The sequence below is a fragment of the Protopterus annectens genome, chromosome 9.part0 (assembly GCF_019279795.1).
Source record: "Protopterus annectens isolate FY-2018-M chromosome 9.part0, PAN1.0, whole genome shotgun sequence".
Taxonomy (NCBI): domain Eukaryota; kingdom Metazoa; phylum Chordata; order Ceratodontiformes; family Protopteridae; genus Protopterus; species Protopterus annectens.
In genome coordinates this window covers 1,123,507,001-1,123,526,526 of record NC_056743.1, presented here as the reverse complement: position 1 = coordinate 1,123,526,526, position 19,526 = coordinate 1,123,507,001, and the positions used below count along the sequence as shown (strand labels likewise).

General features: G+C 35.3%; 1 protein-coding gene across 2 annotated transcripts in view; it reads left to right on the top strand.

Moving 5' to 3' along the window:
- The window catches only part of NCKAP1L (NCK associated protein 1 like), a 1,498,172-nt gene that overhangs the window by 225,744 nt on the left and 1,252,902 nt on the right, over positions 1-19,526 (top strand). For both annotated transcript variants that reach the window (XM_044083976.1, XM_044083975.1), the window contains one exon: positions 18,761-18,903. In XM_044083976.1, the coding sequence (XP_043939911.1) occupies positions 18,761-18,903 (143 nt within the window). The remainder of the gene's footprint in view (positions 1-18,760; positions 18,904-19,526) is intronic.

The following is a 19,526-nucleotide window of genomic DNA, read 5'->3' as shown; positions in this document are numbered from 1 at the left end:
CCTGAACTTAAAAAAACACAATGAAAAAATGTATCTGTACTCTGGGCTTGCCTAGATAACTCTGATATTTTCTTGGTAGAACTAAGTCTTTTAGGAAAGATGAATGGCTATGTGTTTGCTATGATGGGACAAAAAAGGCAACCTGTGTCAAAGCAGGCTAATTCCAGACTGTTGCTATTGTTTTTTATTATTTCCAACACAGCAAATAACTTTCAGGTTGGATCAAGGCATAGTCTGCTAGCGGTGTGTCTTCTTCTTCAGTGGCAAACTGAAAAGAGGAAGACTCTAAGTAGCCTTACAAAGCATTACACAACTGGATTCCTTCTCCAAGGGCAGAACGGGCTTTCCTAGGGCAATTCTCCTGGGACTCATAGATCCCAGTCCTTCTTTCTCCCAGGTTGGATAAGCTATCCATATAGCTAAAGGCTACTACAGCAGTCATACTGATGAACATAGTCCAGTTGTATAAGATGCAATTACCATAAAAGAAGATGTTCAGAGTAATCACTGCTGCAGTAGCCAGACCATCCCTCCATCTCCCTTTTTGTCTGTTTATACTTATGTTTTTAGATATAGTTATGTGTTCCTATCTTTTCTGGTTTTTTTTTTTTTTTTTTTTTGTGACCAGTCTGTTTTCTCTCTTTGGAGTTCATACCACATCAGGCACATATGTTGAGGGGAGCCAAAGTCTTTGGAAGACTAGCCAGCTGTTGCATTTTGGACAGAATATAACCCATATAGGTAAAGGCTACTACAGCAGTGCTTACTTTGAATAGCTACCGTTATGGTAAGGTATACTAGATTACTTTTTGTAATCTAATCAATCTAACAGTGGAGTTTATAGCCATGGACAAGCAATGCATACATCTCACTGTATTTGATTTATGCAGAACTTCCCTGTATTTGCCTTAAAGACTTTTCTGCATCTAGTAAGTCAGCATGTACTAAAATAGGTATTTATTTGAGCAAGCACACACATATTTGCTCTGTCCCTAGAAAAATATTTGATTTTTCTATTAAATCACTGAGAATTAGTCATTCAGTAAATCCAGACATTAGAGTTTCACAACAGTTATTATTCATAAAATGCACGTAGAAGAAACCTTTTGTTTTATTAACTTATTAAGTGAATTATGTTTTTGTATAAAGTTGTCTCTGATTTTGTGTCTTTGTCCCTTCATTGGTATTGTTTTTACCCAGAAATTTTAAGCAAAGAAGTTGAAAGGTATAGTAGGAGGTATATAAACGTTCAACTGTCCCTGCTTTCACATCATATTTTGGTCTATTTTCCTGTAAAATCTGTAGTGTTCTGATAAATCAGTGAAGATTACAATTACTAAATAATCCAAAACGAAGGCAAACAAACAAACTGTATATCCACAAAGATGGACTGAGGCAGGCAAAGCAGCAAACACCAACGAAGAACAAATTCCTTTAATACTGTTAAGCGCTTTTTGTTTGAGACTATGCTCAAACTTCATCAGGGTCTGATGAAGTTTGAGCATAGTCTCAAACGAAAAGCACTTAACAGTATTAAAGGAATTTGTTCTTCGGTGGTGTGTGCTGCTTTGCCTGCTTCAGTCCGTCTTTGTGAATTACTAAATAATGACAGATATTTGAGTTTCAGACTTAAAAGCCTTCAGAAAAAGTATGCTAATACAAAGACTTATTATAGCAACTTTCCAAGTATATAAAGACAATTTCTGTCCTTGTTTTTCGTCATATGCTTCTCATTAGGTTTTAGATTTTACCTTGATTCTTGTTGAGAGGTATTTGGTTGAGTGGACCACATACTATATATTCTGAGGATAGTGAGCTTAGAAGACAAATTCCTGTGTGGTAGTTATTTATGTACTTATTCATTCATTTTATAACAATCAAATATCTGAAGTCTATACTCAGTTACACAAGTGGCTGTAATTGATTGGTGTGTGTGTGTGTGTGTGTGTGTGTGTGTGTGTGTGTGTGTGTGTGTGTGTGTGTGTGTGTGTGTGTGTAGATGGTTTCTACTGTCCCCTATTTTGCAGAATGTCTCTGAATTTTTTTTTTGCCTCATATTTTGCTCTGTTCCTTGGAAAGTTTGTGTTTTTTTCCTGGCAAATCAGAGGATTACAGTTACTAAATAATAATGACAGACATTAGAATTTCAAACTAAATAACCTTCAAAAAAGCATGCTTATTTAAAGCCTTTTTGTTATTCTATCAACTGTCATAATTATATGAAGGCTAATAGTTGACCCTGATTTTGGTGCTTTGTCCACCATTTAGATTTTTCCTTGATTCTTGAGCTAAGGGGTTGAAATGTATATTCATGGAAGGGCTGCTGTGTGTCTCACACTGTATTATGATAGTAATGAGTTGAGAAGATAAATTCCTGAGTGGCATTTGTTTACATATTTACTCATTCTTTTGATTGCAATCAAACACCTAAAGTGTATATTCAGTCATACAAGTGGCTGTATTGATGAGTCACATCTGTGTCTGTGTGCATGTGTGGATGTGTTTAGGTGCATGGGGGAGGGTTAAAATTGCTGTGCTAAATTATTATTATTATTTTGTTACTTTAGTAAATTCAATATCTGTGGTGTATATAGTCGATAATATTAGCTTTAATTGCTGGCTATAGGGGCTGTCTGTGGATGAAAGTGATTGACACTACTGTCATTTGGTTAGTTTAAGCAGTCATTATCCTGACTTTGTATCTGAGGTGACAATTAACAAAGATGAGTCTTGGGATTGTATCTCATTAAAGTGACTCAATGTGCGGTGGAGGGGTTGCCATATATCTGAAAGTAAAAAAACTGAAAATATTGTTTTTTTCACTTTACATCACTGACATCAACATTGTACGCAATAAGTGGTTGTGGTGGTTCCAACAGGATAAGTGTGATAGTTACTGTTCACTGGCATAGTGTCACATTGAGTAGTGTTCCCATTTAATGCTGTTTCATCTCTGGTTGAGTTTTTGACCATGATGCCTTCTGTGTGGAGTTTGCATTACTCCTTGCCTCTTTGTGGCTTTTATACATGTGCTTTGGTTGTTCTCCTAGACCCTCAGCTGTATAATATATGCTTCTGGCCATCTGTGCTTTTATTTTCAACCCAGTCTAACACCTTAGGGGATACATAGATGATAACAGTATTTTTTGGGGCGGGTTAAGGATGCAGGTTCTATTGTCAGATAAGATTTATATATCCTTGCAATAATTTGTCTTCAATTTATGGGGGAACTACTGTACATATTCCAGTTCTACCAACCTAGTTATCTTAGCCTTTTACTTGTGCATTTTCTAAATACTTTTCCCAGATGCACCATTTATACTTATGAAAATTCATTCCTCCATATTTTAATGATCCTCTCTCTAAAGCCTTTATTTCTTTTACAATACCAGTACTTAATGTTCAGCTGGTATAATCTTTGATTTCCAGTTTTGTGTAATTGCTTATTTTGGCTGTTAATATCATTAAACTTGTTAAGGTGTTACCATATTTCAACACTTTCAAATTTAGACAGCAACTAAACAGCAATATGTCCTTAGTCGATCTAATATGTTCCCCTCAACAGCAGTGTCAGGACATTTTGTAGGAATTACTTAAATTCAGGTAACACCACACATCCCCAGAAAATCCATTGCCAACTTCCTGTCTCTTTCCTTACATATGTCCAACATTTGCTCTCTGCTTTGCAGAAAATCCCCCTTAAGATTACTTGGAATATAAAAATGCATCTGTAAATATTTCCATGTAAATATCCTCATTTGTCTGGACTTTGTAGCATTCATAGAGAGAATACCTCTCAACTGTTCAGATTTTAGTAGAATGTAGATTTTTACTCATTTTGTCTGTTCCTCCTAAAAATTGTGGTTTTCAGTCAGAGGACTGAAATTATTAAAGAATGTCAGACATTTGTGGTTCAGACATCATATCCTTTAGAAAATGCACGTTAACACAAATCATTTCATTCTATCAACTTTCTAAGTTTATAAGAGCAAGAATTAAAAATTGTCCCTATTTCTGGGCCTTTGTCCCTCTATTATTTTGGCTCTGTCCAGATTTCTTGTGCTAAGAGGTTGAGAGGTATGATAGGGAGCTACCAATGTCCTTTCACGGATGTTTTGTAATTTGCCATTTTAATACTCCCTTCCAGTATCTTTTTAATATTTTCTGATTATTTCTATAGTTATCTTGTAACATTTTATATGCCTTACTGTTTATCCCTTTATTAATAGCATCTTTTCTTGATGCCACAAGAAATCTTACCAGAGCTTGTGTTTTACTTGGTATCCCTTCTTTTATTTATATTCTACCAACCTTTTATGGAAGGTATTCCTGGCTCCTTCTCATTCTTATATGCTCCAGTAGTATGGATCCTTTCAGTTTCCTCCAATTACTTCCTGCAATCACTTGTATATGTTCTGCGTCCTGATTTGTATGACTACATTTTGGTAAAATCTCCTTTCTCCTTTCTCCTCTTCTGCACTGGTTTAGTCTTTATACTGTTATCCTAACTTTATATGCATAGTTAAGTACATTTTGTTTATGGGATTGCTTCCAAAATCTTTTTCTCTCTGCATCTCTCCAACTCCTACCTTGCTCTACCATTATAATTTCTCACGTGGGTCTATAACCATCTGTATGTCCAATATATGTAATTTTTATATGTTTAGCTTTAAAGTGTAGCTTCAAATCAGTACTGCTAAACCACCTTGCTCAACAGGAAAAAATCATCATCTACCAGTTTACTCTTGCCTTCTTCCATTCTCAACTATATTTCTTCAATGCTGTATTAATTGCCTACAACTTCAGTTCTAACTGATAAAAGTATATCTGACTGTGAACAGGACCAAAAGAGCTAAAAACAATTCTACTGATTTTATCTTATTTTCCATATCCATGGCCATTAGTTTCCAGTCTCCTATTTTTTAAATAATCTTCTGCTTGGTCTCTTCCCACATATCCATGGCTGTCAGTATGCCTAAATAGTTTAGTTTTTCTTGTCCTCATAAACATGGGTATTGCCAGACAAGCCCATCTGTAAGCATAGAACTCACTGCTATATCATTTGTTTTACTTTAATTTATTTTTATACCCAGAAAATGCTTAAAAATGTCTTAAAATATCCCACAATACTCTAATTTCACATTCAGAATCTGTCAAGTACAAGAGGATATCATGCACAAACAAGGCCAACTTTTTTTGACTAACATACAAAATATATCCCAAAGTTTGTGAATCCCTTATCTTTTTAGCTAAACATTCAAGGTATATAGCAAATAAATGAGGCGAAAGAGGACATTCATGCTTGGTGTCTTCGTTCAAGCTCAAGTTGCTTTTGCATCTTTACTTTTGCATGTAATCTATAATACTTCTCCTTTTTAACTCTGTTTATACTATTAGGGAGTGCAAATACTAACATTATCCGGCTCATGAATTCATTTGTTATATTCTGATTTTCTCTGAATCATTGTTCTGTTAATGTTATCAAATGATTGTCTCCCTACATTAAACTACAATGGTGGATATCGATCAGCTTTACTAACATATTTGCTATTCTGTAAGATAATAGAGAAAAATAATTTTGCAATTGTGATTTAGAATCAAAACTGGTCTATATGAGGCAGAGTTGCAGGATCCCCCCCTTTAGAAATACTAGCCCCATTGCTATCCTGTATGATGCAGGTATCCCCTTGTCAAAACATTATTAAATGGTGCCTTCCAACACTTCAACAGCCTCCTTCTTCCAGGCTTACACATTTCTATGGGAATTCCATTCTTTCCTAGATATTTCCTTGCTGTTTGGTTGTGCAGCACATGTTTATGTGCTATCTACTGTGACCTTTAATTATTGATCTTCCAGTTCAACAAGGTGGAGTAGGTAATGTTTCCGGAAATGTTTCTAAAGGGTCTTCTCCTGATTTTGCACTCCTCTGCCCCATATAGATTTTAATAAAATGCAGAAATATCTCCTTTATCTCTTCAGGATTACTAGTTAACCTCTTGTCAAAGGGTTATTAAGTTTTGCCCAAATCCCTTTAAAATATAGAAAAATTGAATAAATATATATACCATTAAAAGAGCAAACTTCCCGAAGCCTCATCTTCACAGTAATAGCTACTTGCTCTGGTACCCTAAAAATAGGAGTACTTACAATGAGACATATTTTGCCTGGGCCTGTAAATCAACACATTACTGCTTCTTTAATTTAAATGCATTTTCCCTCCAATGTGTAGAAAACAATTGGAATAAATTTGTATATTTTGTACTTAAAAACGAGCTGTTTTTAGAAAATTCACTGATTAGCTTTGTGACAAGGAAATAGTTTTAGGACTTTATACTAAGTACTTTTCTAAAGTTAAAGCTGCTGGGGACAACCTATTTTCCCCCTTTATTTTATTTTATTTTTTTATCCTTAAGTTCTTTCAAACTTGCTTTCATTGTGCTTCTTAATGTAAACCACTATCTTTCTAACAGATCCACTGGAAAGGTCATAGAGTTCATTTTATGACCATTTCCTAATTTACTTCTTCCTTCCATATCTTGAGTATATCACTTCAACCCTTGTCAATTTCCATTAGGATTAGACAGATACCTGCACTCTGCTAAGGTATCTGCTTATGGAAAATAACCAATAGTCCTGCAGTCTTCAGTTTCCTTTCCTTATTTAACATGCCTGCTTCACAACAATGAAGAAAACAGTACCCTTGGCTAAATCAGTGTTCTTTTATTCTATTCTTGCAACATTTTATGAGGAGATCAGCAACTTCATACCCCCCTTAGTCCAGTCCCTTCTGCAACTTCACATCTCAACATTGTTTAATTTTACCGATTTACTTCTAAGTTTCCTGTTATACTGTAATGTAAGTGATAACCTATTTCACTTTTCTAAAATGGTTTATTTTTAATAATCAAGTCAGCTACCACTAAGAAAAGTTATTTCTTCATACACACTATGCATTACTTATGCTTTAACCCATCGACTGCATTCAGAAACGTACTGTTTACTAATTGAATGAATTTTATATCATCATTAAATGATTTAACACAAAATGTATAAATGAAGTTATTTTGCAAACATTAATTTGTCAGCTTGATTATTTAATACTTCTTTTTCCAATCATTTTTTTCTCATTTGTTCTTATATAGTCTTACAAAGTCCTACTTATCTGAAAATACCTTTGAGTGTATCTTGACTGATTATTCTTCTAGTTTACAGGAATCCATTTTGGAGCTACACACTGGACTACTTTCTACGAGTGGCACTGCAATTATTTTATTCAGACTAGTTAACTTTTTTTATTTTCCCAGATTTTTTTTTCTTTGTTGACATATGAATAGTGTATTTGCTAGCCATTTACTGAATTCCCCCATTCTATCACCTTTGCAATTTTCACACACTGAACAACTCTAGTTAGTGTGCTTCTCAGCAAGACACGATCTTGGGAGTCCTTAATGACATAGTAATTTATTCAGAATATTCAAAGTTCTATTTCTGTAGATGTTGGGATGTTTAAGACAAATAGAACTTGCAGTCTGTGCTGCTATATGTAAGCCATATGTGACAGATACACATACCTATGATATGTATCTGGAAGAGGTGTGTTTAGTTTGTAAACAGATAAAAACAGAAAGTGGCCTATACTCAGCACTAAAAGACAAATTAAATCATTTTTAATAGCAGGGTACTTTAGAAAAGTTGTACCTAATTTTGCTATTCTAGCTCTTCCTCTGCTAGGCCTTACAAAAGAGAATGTGTCTATCCAAAGGAAGTGGACCTTGGGATGAGATAAGATGAATCTTTCAGTCACTTAAAAACTTTATGTTTTAAACCTGCCTTAGTTGTCCTATACTTCATTAAATCCTTTCCTTGTGTACACCAATGTATCCAAGGTAGGGTCAGAGTTTTATCTTAGGAAGTAGGTGCTGAGGACTACCCAATCTACTGCCTAAGTAGAAAACTAAGTAAGGCTGAGATAAGATATTCTGAAATACAACAATATTCAATTAAAAATTCTATTCTGAAATAGAAGAATAATGTTGCACTATCAGATGGGTATTAACTTATTTATAGTATTGTTTATTTGGATAGAGCAAAAAACTTCCCAAACACTGTCTTCCAATACCACGTGAAAAATCCACTACGAAACCTGCGTTTGAAATATTTATTTAAGCTTCTCTTTAAACATGCACTTTTCATCAGATTTAAGTATCCAACTTCATCAGAAACGAAACTTTAAGTTAATAATCTACTAGAGCATTTTATAGCACCCAAATCTCATTGAAATCACATTGAAGTCACGCAGCACTACACATGTACTACGCAGAGAGCTCACCCTACTGGTGAGACTTGCAACTACTAGTTAATTCTTTATTTTTATTGTTTGTTTTTATATATTGTTTGTTTAATTTCTACCTATATAAAATCTCATATACATGCAGGTGCAACTCAGAAAATACAATGCTATAATGAACAATGATAAAAAATATAAAAATAATATACTAACAAATGTAAATATAAAAATGTATAAAAAATCTCCAAGTAAAGAATTATGTTATGCTTTATATAACTAACAATGTTAAAATAGTTAAAAATAGATAAAAATAAAGTTTTGACTTGTAATTTCGATCTCAAAGAACTGCACATGTATTTGCTCATAAAAACAGCAAAGTCTCAAATCTAAAAATACAAATGAGAATTCACCTTAACAGATTTTTCAAGCGTAGGACACACATAATCGAATTACACTCATTCAGGCCAGGAAACTGGCAGGCATTCAGCCTCATTTGCCAACAAAGCTCTAACCTTTCCAATCTAAATGACTCCGGACCACCTCTTCCGTCATTGTATAGTTGTTGTATGACGCTAAATTTGAAATTATGTGTGGGCTGTTCTAAAATGTGTCTTGCCAATGCATTTGTGGATTTACTATTGTTAATACTATATATGTGTTCATATATCCTGTCCCTTAGTCTTCTGTCGGTTTTGCCGACATAGAACGTGGGACAGTGGGTGCAGCTTGCCAAATACACTACTTGCTTACTGTTGCAATCATATTTGTCCTTGGCTTTGATCTTAACATCCCTGATACAACAACTGTTACCCTCATGGATATATTTGCATTGGTTACACATATAACATTTGAATGTACCCAGTTTCTTTTTCATCACAGTGGCTCTGTTTTCTAAGATTTGTTTCAAATTTGCACCACGTCTAAAAACTATTTTCGGGCATTCGGGAAAAGTTGTACATGTCTCATTATGGTTCAGCAGTAACCCCTAATTCTTACAAATGATGTTAACTATTTCAAAGGATTCCATGGCAAAAGTGGAAATAAAGCAATAAGGGCTGAACAACTCGTCAGACCCCTGTTTGTCACTACAAACCAAAGTCATATTTTTATTACACAAAATTGGTGGGAACAATCCTCCATGTCTCTTAGCTTTCACTTCCTCAAGGAGGGTCATGAACAAATCTAGAGGGTAACCTCTCTGTAAGAAAAAGTTCTTTAGTGTATCGCATTCGGCTATAAAGTCCTCATCTTTTGTGGACATCCTAGCTGCCCTAACTAACTGCCCCTTAATCACAGATTTCTTCTGTGAAAAAGGGTGGCAGCTGGAAAAATGAAGGAAGGAATATGAGTAAGTACTCTTACGGAAAATTTTTGCTAAATAAACTATAATTCTCTATAATCTGTGATTAAGGGGCAGTTAGTTAGGGCAGCTAGGATGTCCACAAAAGATGAGGACTTTATAGCTGAATGCGATACACTAAAGAACTTTTTCTTACAGAGAGGTTACCCTCTAGATTTGTTCATGACCCTCCTTGAGGAAGTGAAAGCTAAGAGACATGGAGGAGTGTTCCCACCAATTTTGTGTAATAAAAATATGACTTTGGTTTGTAGTGACAAACAGGGGTCTGACGAGTTGTTCAGCCCTTATTGCTTTATTTCCACTTTTGCCATGGAATCCTTTGAAATAGTTAACATCATTTGTAAGAATTAGGGGTTACTGCTGAACCATAATGAGACATGTACAACTTTCCCCGAATGCCCGAAAATAGTTTTCAGATGTGGTGCAAATTTGAAACAAATCTTAGAAAACAGAGCCACTGTGATGAAAAAGAAACTGGGTACATTCAAATGTTATATGTGTAACCAATGCAAATATATCCATGAAGGGTAACAGTTGTTGTATTAGGGATGTTAAGATCAAAGCCAAGGACAAATATGATTGCAACAGTAAGCAAGTAGTGTATTTGGCAAGCTGCACCCACTGTCCTGCGTTCTATGTCAGCAAAACTGACAGAAGACTAAGGGACAGGATATATGAACACATATATAGTATTAACAATAGTAAATCCACAAATGCATTGGCAAGACACATTTCAGAACAGCCCACACATAATTTCAAATTTAGCGTCATACAACAACTATACAATGACAGAAGAGGTGGTCCGGAGTCACTTAGATTGGAAAGGTTAGAGCTTTGTTGGCAATTGAGGCTGAATGCCTGCCAGTTTCCTGGCCTGAATGAGTGTAATTCGATTATGTGTGTCCTACGCTTGAAAAATCTGTTAAGGTGAATTCTCATTTGTATTTTTAGATTTGAGACTTTGCTGCTTTTATGAACAAATACATGTGCAGTTCTTTGAGATCGAAATTACAAGTCAAAACTTTATTTTTATCTATTTTTAACTATTTTAACATTGTTAGTTATATAAAGCTTAACATAATTCTTTACTTGGAGATTTTTTATACATTTTTATATTTACATTTGTTAGTATATTATTTTTATATTTTTTATCATTGTTCATTATAGCATTGTATTTTCTGAGTTGCGACCTGCATGTATATGAGATTTTATATAGGTAGAAATTAAACAAACAATATATAAAAAACAAGCAATAAAAAATAAAGAATTAACTAGTAGTTCCAAGTCTCACCAGTAGGGTGAGCTCTCTGCATAGTACATGTGTAGTGCTGCGTGACTTCAATGTGATTTCAATGAGATTTGGGTGCTATAAAATGCTCTAGTAGATTATTAACTTAAAGTTTTGTTTCTGATGAAGTTGGATACTTAAATCTGAAGAAAAGTGCATGTTTAAAGAGAAGCTTAAATAAATATTTCAAACGCAGGTTTAGTAGTGGATTTTTCACGTGGTGTTGGAAGACAGTGTTTGGCAAGTTTTTTGTTTACCTGTTTCAAACCATTTTCAAGGCTTGTGTTATTTGGATAGGGCTTCATTTTGCTAAATGGCTCTGACTTCCTGTTTTGTGCAAGTGGGATTTCATAGGTAGAATTATTAATATATATTTCTTTGACTGGATTATTTCAGATATTATGCTGTTTATACCTCTTGTACAAGAAAGACAGGAAATGTGGCTAGTTTCTGCTATCTAGAAACATTGCTGGGCAGTGCTAGCCCTGTGATAAAAAGTAAGGACATAGCTCCACAGTGAAAGAAAGCACACAGCTGGGAGATAAAAAACTTTACAGGATACAAAATTATGGCATTGAATATGAGAGACATACTTCACAATGGGTAGTGGCTATTTGATATACATGTATACCCATACATAACTCTGGGTGTGAAGGATGATTGAAATACCCAAATGCCAATGTCAAAATATTGACCACAAAAGGTCCACAGTGCAAACATTGACAATCTACTATGAATATATCAGGAAAATCCTTGTCGCATACAAATGAAAAGTTTAAAAAATGGAAGATAAAAACATAATTTTTTACAGGGGTGCAAGCTCCATGTGCTCCCCTACACACACGAACACACATGAGCGCACACACGCACACACATGAGTGCACACACACACACACACAGACACGAGCGCACACACACACACACACACACACACACACACACACACACACACACACACGAGCGCACACCCACACGAGCGCACACCCACATGAGCGCACACCCACACGAGCGCGCACCCACACGAGCGCGCACCCACACGAGCGCGCACCCACACGAACACACACCCACATGAGCGCACACCCACACGAGTGCACACCCACACATGAGCACACACAATATCGTATGGCAAGACAATATTGCTGTGGAATAAAATCCCCAGCCACATAAAACAATGTTTATCCCTGTCAATATTCAAGTGCAGTTTGGAACTATGGATTTACCCCAGGATGACCTCCTATACCACTAATGGACAAAGGGAACTCCTGAATTCTTTATCCCTTGCATGGGTCCCCTCAAAATATCTATGGTATGTTCCTAGTTAGTCTAATAATGGGTAACATATAATTATCAAGCATGGGGTCGGTAAGGCCAGTCTCTAACTAAATAGGATAGGTTAATGTGAGCACAAAAAGGGAAACTGGCTAGGCTTAAAATGGCCTGCAAGGGCAGCTAGCCTGGAAATTACCTATGAAAGTCTTTGGTGATATGTGCAGACAACATATTACCTAGCTAAAAATGTAGAATACCATCTAATCACATGTAAAGATCTGTTAAAAGAAGGTGTGAATTCCACAATATTAGAGACATCTACCTCTCACAAAGGCAGAGTTTGAGGCCAAAACTGGAGATTTTTAGTGGAAATGTCCAAAAACATCTGTGTAAACTTCCAGTGGGTCCTGTGGAGCTAATGAAGGAGTACCAGGGCCCTAACTGGGGAGTTACTAATGGAGAACTGGAATCCTTCATGTGGATGGATTTGGCAACTGCAGGACAGCTTGACCAAAGATGCAAAACAAAGCCTCTGAACTGTTTCACTGATAGTCTTTAAAAGTGCACTAACAAACACACAGCTGACTTGCAAGCAACTGCAAGTATGATAAGTAAAACATATTTCTTTTCTGTTAAGTTGAAAATTAAGTCTTCTTTGCTATTTTATTGTAAATAAATTGCATTTGAGTTGAAGAAACTATAACACACACATACACACACACACACAGCCCCCTACATATTGTGAATCTATATTCTTTATGCCATGGTAGTGCTGATGATAATATCACAGCATTTCATATTTTTCAAGAACATATGTTGCATGGACGCAAGGCAGAACTCTGGCACACATACACTTTTGACATTGAAAGGTGCAAATACAGACATGATAGTATTTTATTTATCTACTTTTTCTAAGGTTGTGGTATAACTGAAGACCCCTCTTAGTCCAAGGTGCAATGATTTTGGAACCAGGATATAAAATTTAAAGGGGATGGGGGTGCAGGGCCCTCATGCAAAAACACTTTCATTGCTTTAGAAGGCATTTTAATGTTCACTGTTTTACTTAGACCTTGCATAGTGATGTTTCCACTTTTTAGTGCAGAGAATTTGTATGTTAAACTTGTCATATTACAGGAATGTTTATAACATGTTCCATGTGAAGTTAAGAGTAGAACCTTAATTCTGAATAGGGACATTTACTAACATGAATTAACTGAAAGTCGATCTCGCCCAACAAATTTAATAAGCTTTTACCAGATGGTCTAGTAGCCTTTAGATATAGGACTCCTAGGAGATGTGATGTATCTAAGACCTACAGCTTTGTCTCACATGATGAGATCATGGGTACAATGGAAAAATTGAGGTGAACAGCTCTCTCTCTCTAGCTATAGAGAGAGACTACTAACTGGTTAGAAAATAGAAAATGCAAGGTTAACATTAGGGATGCCATGTCATGTTCTAAAATATTTGTCAACCTGGTACCACAGAGGTTATTGATGGAGCTTGTACTGTTTACCATTTTTATGACCAATTCTTCTCTGTTAAATATCATCTGGGTCAGTAAGTTTTCAGACAAGCTGAAGATGGGGGTCTTTACCTAATTAAAAGCTCTATAGTACTTTTAGCAAACTTTGGATAACTTGGAGTCCTGCTCTAAGTAAAAAAAATAGAGTTTAATGTTAAAAAAAAATCCTAGCTACCCATATACAATAAATAATATGATCAAAGAGGAAGGTAACAGTACAAAAGATTTGGGAATCAGTATTGATAAACAATTGCCATTTGATACAGATCTGATGAATGTTACAAGGACATATTTTTTTTTCAAAGATATTCTTCGAGTAATTTCAAGTAGGGAAAAAAGGCATCTTCGTTCCTCTCTTTAAATCAGTGATACGAGCAGTTATTGCATACTGTGCCCTGGTCTATACTTACAGAACTGAACAAATGAAAAAGTTGGAGAGAATTCAAAGGTAATACACAAGACAGATAAAAGAAATGAATAAATTGAAATGTAGGGGCAGAAAAAAATATTCAATTAATTACAGATTCGTGAGAGGAGATGTTATATTTGTGTGTAAAAGTATGAAAAATGTTTATCACTGTCATTTTCAGAGTTGAAATTAAATATCATTGAATGTGAGCTATAAAAAGTTCATATGTATAAATCCCCAGCTGTAGGAAGAAATGTCCATAGTAGAACTGGACAGGGGTGGAATGTTATTCCTCTGCTACTCAGGAAAATTGCTACTCTATTTAAATTGAGCCTGGATGATTGGTTGGGACCTAGGGTGCATGGCTCAACAGAGATAGGCATTAGACTCTTTGAAAGTCAATAGAATAGCTATGTGTTTGATTCAACATACATTGAAAATTGAAAACTGTACTTCTGTCATGGAGACATACTGTGTATATGTCCAGGTATATAAAGGTACATTAGGCATATAGATAATTAAAGTGGATTAGATGGTGGAATAGTCATACAGTTAATGTTAACTGTCAGTTTAATGTTTCTGCATTAATATATATATATATATATATATATATATATATATATATATATATATATATATATATATACCTGATATGCAATCTTTCTAATTGCAATGCTATACCAGTAATGTATGTCATACTTCTCAAATGTCTAATAATTTAGGGTTTTTTCTTATAAAATTTGTAGTTTTCTGGCAAATCACTGATGGCTTAAGTCACTAAGCAATGACATACATTTGAGTTTTAGATTTTATACTCCTCAGGAAATATAAGTTCATACTACATGAGTTGCTCATATTATTCTATCAACTTTCTAAGTTTATGTTGTTGCCTTTCGGCTTTTCTCGGTTAGGGGTCACCACAGCAGAACTCCGGTCTGCTAATGATTGGCAGTAAATTTTTACGGTGCCGAGTTGCCAGCTCGACGCCCAACCTACAATGAAGGCACATCCATTCACTTTCTAAGTTTATAATAGTAATTAAAATCTGTCACTATATTTGGCCCTTTGTCTCACCATTACTTTAGATCTGTCCAAATTTGTTGTGCTAAGGGTTTGAGAGGTATGATGTATGTATATATAAAAAGAGTGCATATGGATGGGCACACAAAAGTAATTAAATAGAGATAGTAATAAATTACTAGAAAACAGCACTGTGACTTGTAATTGGAACTTATATTGTAGTACCCTTATACATAAAAAGGACAGTAAAGATATAACAATTATAGGCCTATAAGTTTGACATCTGTGGCTGGTAAGTGCTTTGAAAGATGTCTTCTAGAACTAATGCATAACTCAGGCTTCAGATGAACAGTTCAGATTAACAGTTAAGGAAATTGACCAATACTGTTTCATAAAACAAAAATCTACTATGACCAACTTAGTATGCTTTTACAGTCAAATAACGATGGCCTAGGATATGGGTTTGTCTCTAGGAGTGATTTTTGGACCTTGCCAAAACGTTTTACTGTTTGTCACTCCATTCCATTCACAAACACTTGAATTTAGCATTAATTGTTAGATTGCGAGATGGATCGCAAACTGGTTAACTGACAGGCAGCATTGTGTAAATATATATAAAATTCATTCAGATTTTCTACCTGTAACATCTGGTGTTTCACAAGGATTGTTTTTTAGGCTCAGTGCTGTTTAATCTTGCTTTTTTTTTTGTATTACAAGGAACACTAAATTTTGGGTCCAAAACATGCTTATGGTTGTAAAATCCAAGTTATAATACAAAATAAATCTGATGCTATACATATTGGTGTATGATTTGAAATTGGTCACCAGATACTAGACTAAAATTTAGCCTGGATAAGTGCAAAATTACATATTTCTCAAACAAAATTCAAAAAGTTCCATCTATTTGACAGGTTTATTACTTAAAGATGCCAAGCAATATAAAGATCTTGACATTACAATTGCATCTGATTTATCTTTTAACCATCATGGCAGCATGAAAGCAATTAAATAAATGGGTTATTTATTAAAACATCTTTCAACTATAGCCGGTGTTTATAACTTGCATCAGACCCATTATTGAGTAGGATAATATATTTTAAAGTTGCATTCAAACTCAAATACAAATTTTAACAGCTGTCCAGAGAAAATATACAAAGAGAATTATACCTATCATTATAAAGGGATAATCTAAATATTTAAAACTAATTTCTTTCTGCAACATGCACATTCAGGGTACATTTTTACTGTCATGTGACATATTTAATGACCCTGTTTTACAGGTAATGTACAACACAGAAGTATTTAATAGTCCAAAGACACTGTAATATGATATCTGTTTCAAAGGTAGGAAGATCTAGTGCTATGAATTCATATGTTACAGTCCAAATTGCCAAACTTTGGAATGCGTTGTGATCTGTATAATGAGGTCCAAAAATCTGGAGACTTTAAATCAAACATAAACAACTGGGCAGTTATAAAACCTCTGAACCATTTCTTGAGGAATCGGTGTTCCTTGATTGCCATGAGACTTGAATGCTGGGGGTCAAAGTTATGGACTTATAAACATCTAATTATGTTTGTAAATGATGCAAGTGGCAGTAGAACGAGGAATGTTACAATGTGCATCTTTGTGTGTGTGTGTGTGTGTGTGTGTGTGTGTGTGTGTGTGTGTGTGTGTGTGTGTGTGTGTGTGTGTGTGTGTGTGTGTGTGTGTGTGTGTATGGGAGCACCTGTTCTCACGGCCGTGCCTGCTCTCATGTGTGTTCTCGTGTGTGTGCGTGTGTGTCCTCACATGTGTGTGTGTGTGTGTGTGTGTGTGTGTGCGTGTGTGTTCTCACATGTGTGTGTGTGTGTGTGTGTGTGTGTGTGTGTGTGTGCGCATGTGTGTGTGTTGTGTTGTGTGCGTGCGTGTGTTGTCGGGTGTTCTTGCATGTGCGTGTTCTCGCACGTGTGCGCATGTCTTCGAGTGTGTGTGCGGGCTTTAGGGTTGCCACCTTTTCAAATGGCCAAAGCGGGACATTTTTGGTACAAACATCAGATTTTACAGGCGACACATATCCACTGTCAGTACAAAGGATATAACTTAACTTTTTTGCCTAAATAAAAGCTTATTCTTGTAGCATTTTAATTGCTTATTCTGTTTCTTATAACATTTAGGTATTTTAGATACAGTATAACAGTTTTATGCAACTATTACATAACATATAGGAAATAATTTTGTCCTAAAATCTCAGGACATTTGCCATTTTTAGAATTTTTTGTCAGGACACAACTGCCAAAAGTGGGACTATCCCTCGCAATGTGGGACAGGTGGTAACTCTAGCGGGCTTGTTTTCGAGTGTGTGTGTGTGTGTGTGTGTGTGTGTGTGTGTTTAACAATCCCCTAAACACTGGTTTCAGAAGAGGTGCTAATTTTAAGAACTTATTTGAATTTGCAAGTTATTGTGTAATGAAGTTGTACCTCAAGTTAAGAAGGAGACATTTAAATGCGGTACTTGTGCCCAGTGTCATATGATAGTCAATGCCACCGAGTTATTTTATCCAGTTTAAATAGATTTGTCCCCAAAAATGGGCATTATAATTGTTATTTCAGAGGCATTGTATATATGGTGTTTTGCACACACTGCTATGCTTATTACATTGGGAAAACAGAAAGATGCTTAAAGCAGAGAATTCGCAAACGTGCATGATAACAGAGTGAAAGACACCAGTACCCTATTTAGACACACCAGAATATGTATGGAGGCAAAATTAAAATTTTGGGTAATAGAACAGGTTAAACATCCTGAACAGGGAGGTGACTGGGAAACCAAACTAGAAGATCGGGAATTAATTTGGCTATTAGCATTTGATGCCTGTACAAGTCCAAGTATGAATGATCATTGTTTCATTGTTCCTGCACTTAAGATGAGCCAGTGTATTTTAACATTATTTTAAAATCACTTTAAAATGATTAAAAATGACTTATTTCAAAATGATTTGGGAAGTGTCCCCCCTTTTTATTGTATTCTCTTTTTTTCACCCAATTACTTATATGGAATAATAAACATGCATAATAATTTTTATTTAATGTGATGTTTTTAGGTATAGAATTATATTTTTGCAAGAATGTTTTGAATAGGTTAATAGACAAGATTAAGTGTTTCAACCAATCAGTGTATGACTTGGGAGTATTTAAAGAGAGGCTGTATGTATCTTAACTTTTCTGAAGAAGTTTTCCTGGTGAAATGAAAGCATTTAATCAACTGGATTAAATTAATTTTCAAGTTACTTGAGTGTGGTGTACTTATTTTCCAAGGGTATGGTTCTTTATTGGCTTTGGCTGCTGCAGTGCTGTGGTTATATTTACATTTTGTGTACAACCCTCAGCATTTCCTCAGTTTACTAGTTTTGTATAAAATTTTAATTTATCAATTCTGATATCTGATTATGTAATCTGTGTTTTTGTAAAAATGTACATGCTTATATTCTTTAGGCACTCTTAATTGCACTCACACATTTTCATTTAGATTACCACTCAGCTGTGGATGAAAAATGTTATCTTTATCATTTTTCCTTCTAGATAAATTAACCAAGGATATTCTTTTTCTTATTTTTACAGAATATCAACTATGACTTCACTAAAAACTACTTGGACCTGATTGTGACCTATACGTCTGTCATTCTGATGCTCTCTCGTATTGAGGATAGGAAAGTTTTGATTGGCATGTACAACTATGCTCATGAAATGTGTCATGGGTCCAGGTTAGTTTCTTAGTATGCATACTTTGCATTGTCTTCCTGCCAATCTTAGGTAATAACAACTCTTTAGTTAGCTCAGGATTAACTTAACATATCATTCAACTTTATTATAGTTTAAACTTTTACAATTATGTGAAGTTTGATGTATAGCTTGGCCCCCACTTTCTTTAGGATGTCATTTTGTAAATCAACTAAATTATTACAGCATTACACTGTAAAATCAAGGCATAAAAGAAACTTTTCCTGTGCTGCCACTATTTAATATATTTACTGTGGAGTCTGCATGTCCTCCCCGCGGTCGAATGGGTGTTTGTAAGACATGTGTTGAATGGGTGTGCCTTCGTTGAAGGTTGGGCATCGGGCTGGCAACTCGACACCATAAAAAAAAAAAAAACTGCCAATCATTAGCGGACCGGAGTTCCGCTGTGGTGACCCCTAACTGGGAAAAGCCGAAAGACAAACAACAACAACTAGTATTATACACATGGCACTCAACCAACCAGAGAGTTGGTATGGCACTGGACTTTGCCAAAATTGACTTGGGTTTATTTACTGGCCCAATTACCAGATGGATAGCTATGGGTAGGGACACTGAATGCTTGAAGTCAAGCTATCGTTTCAAGAGG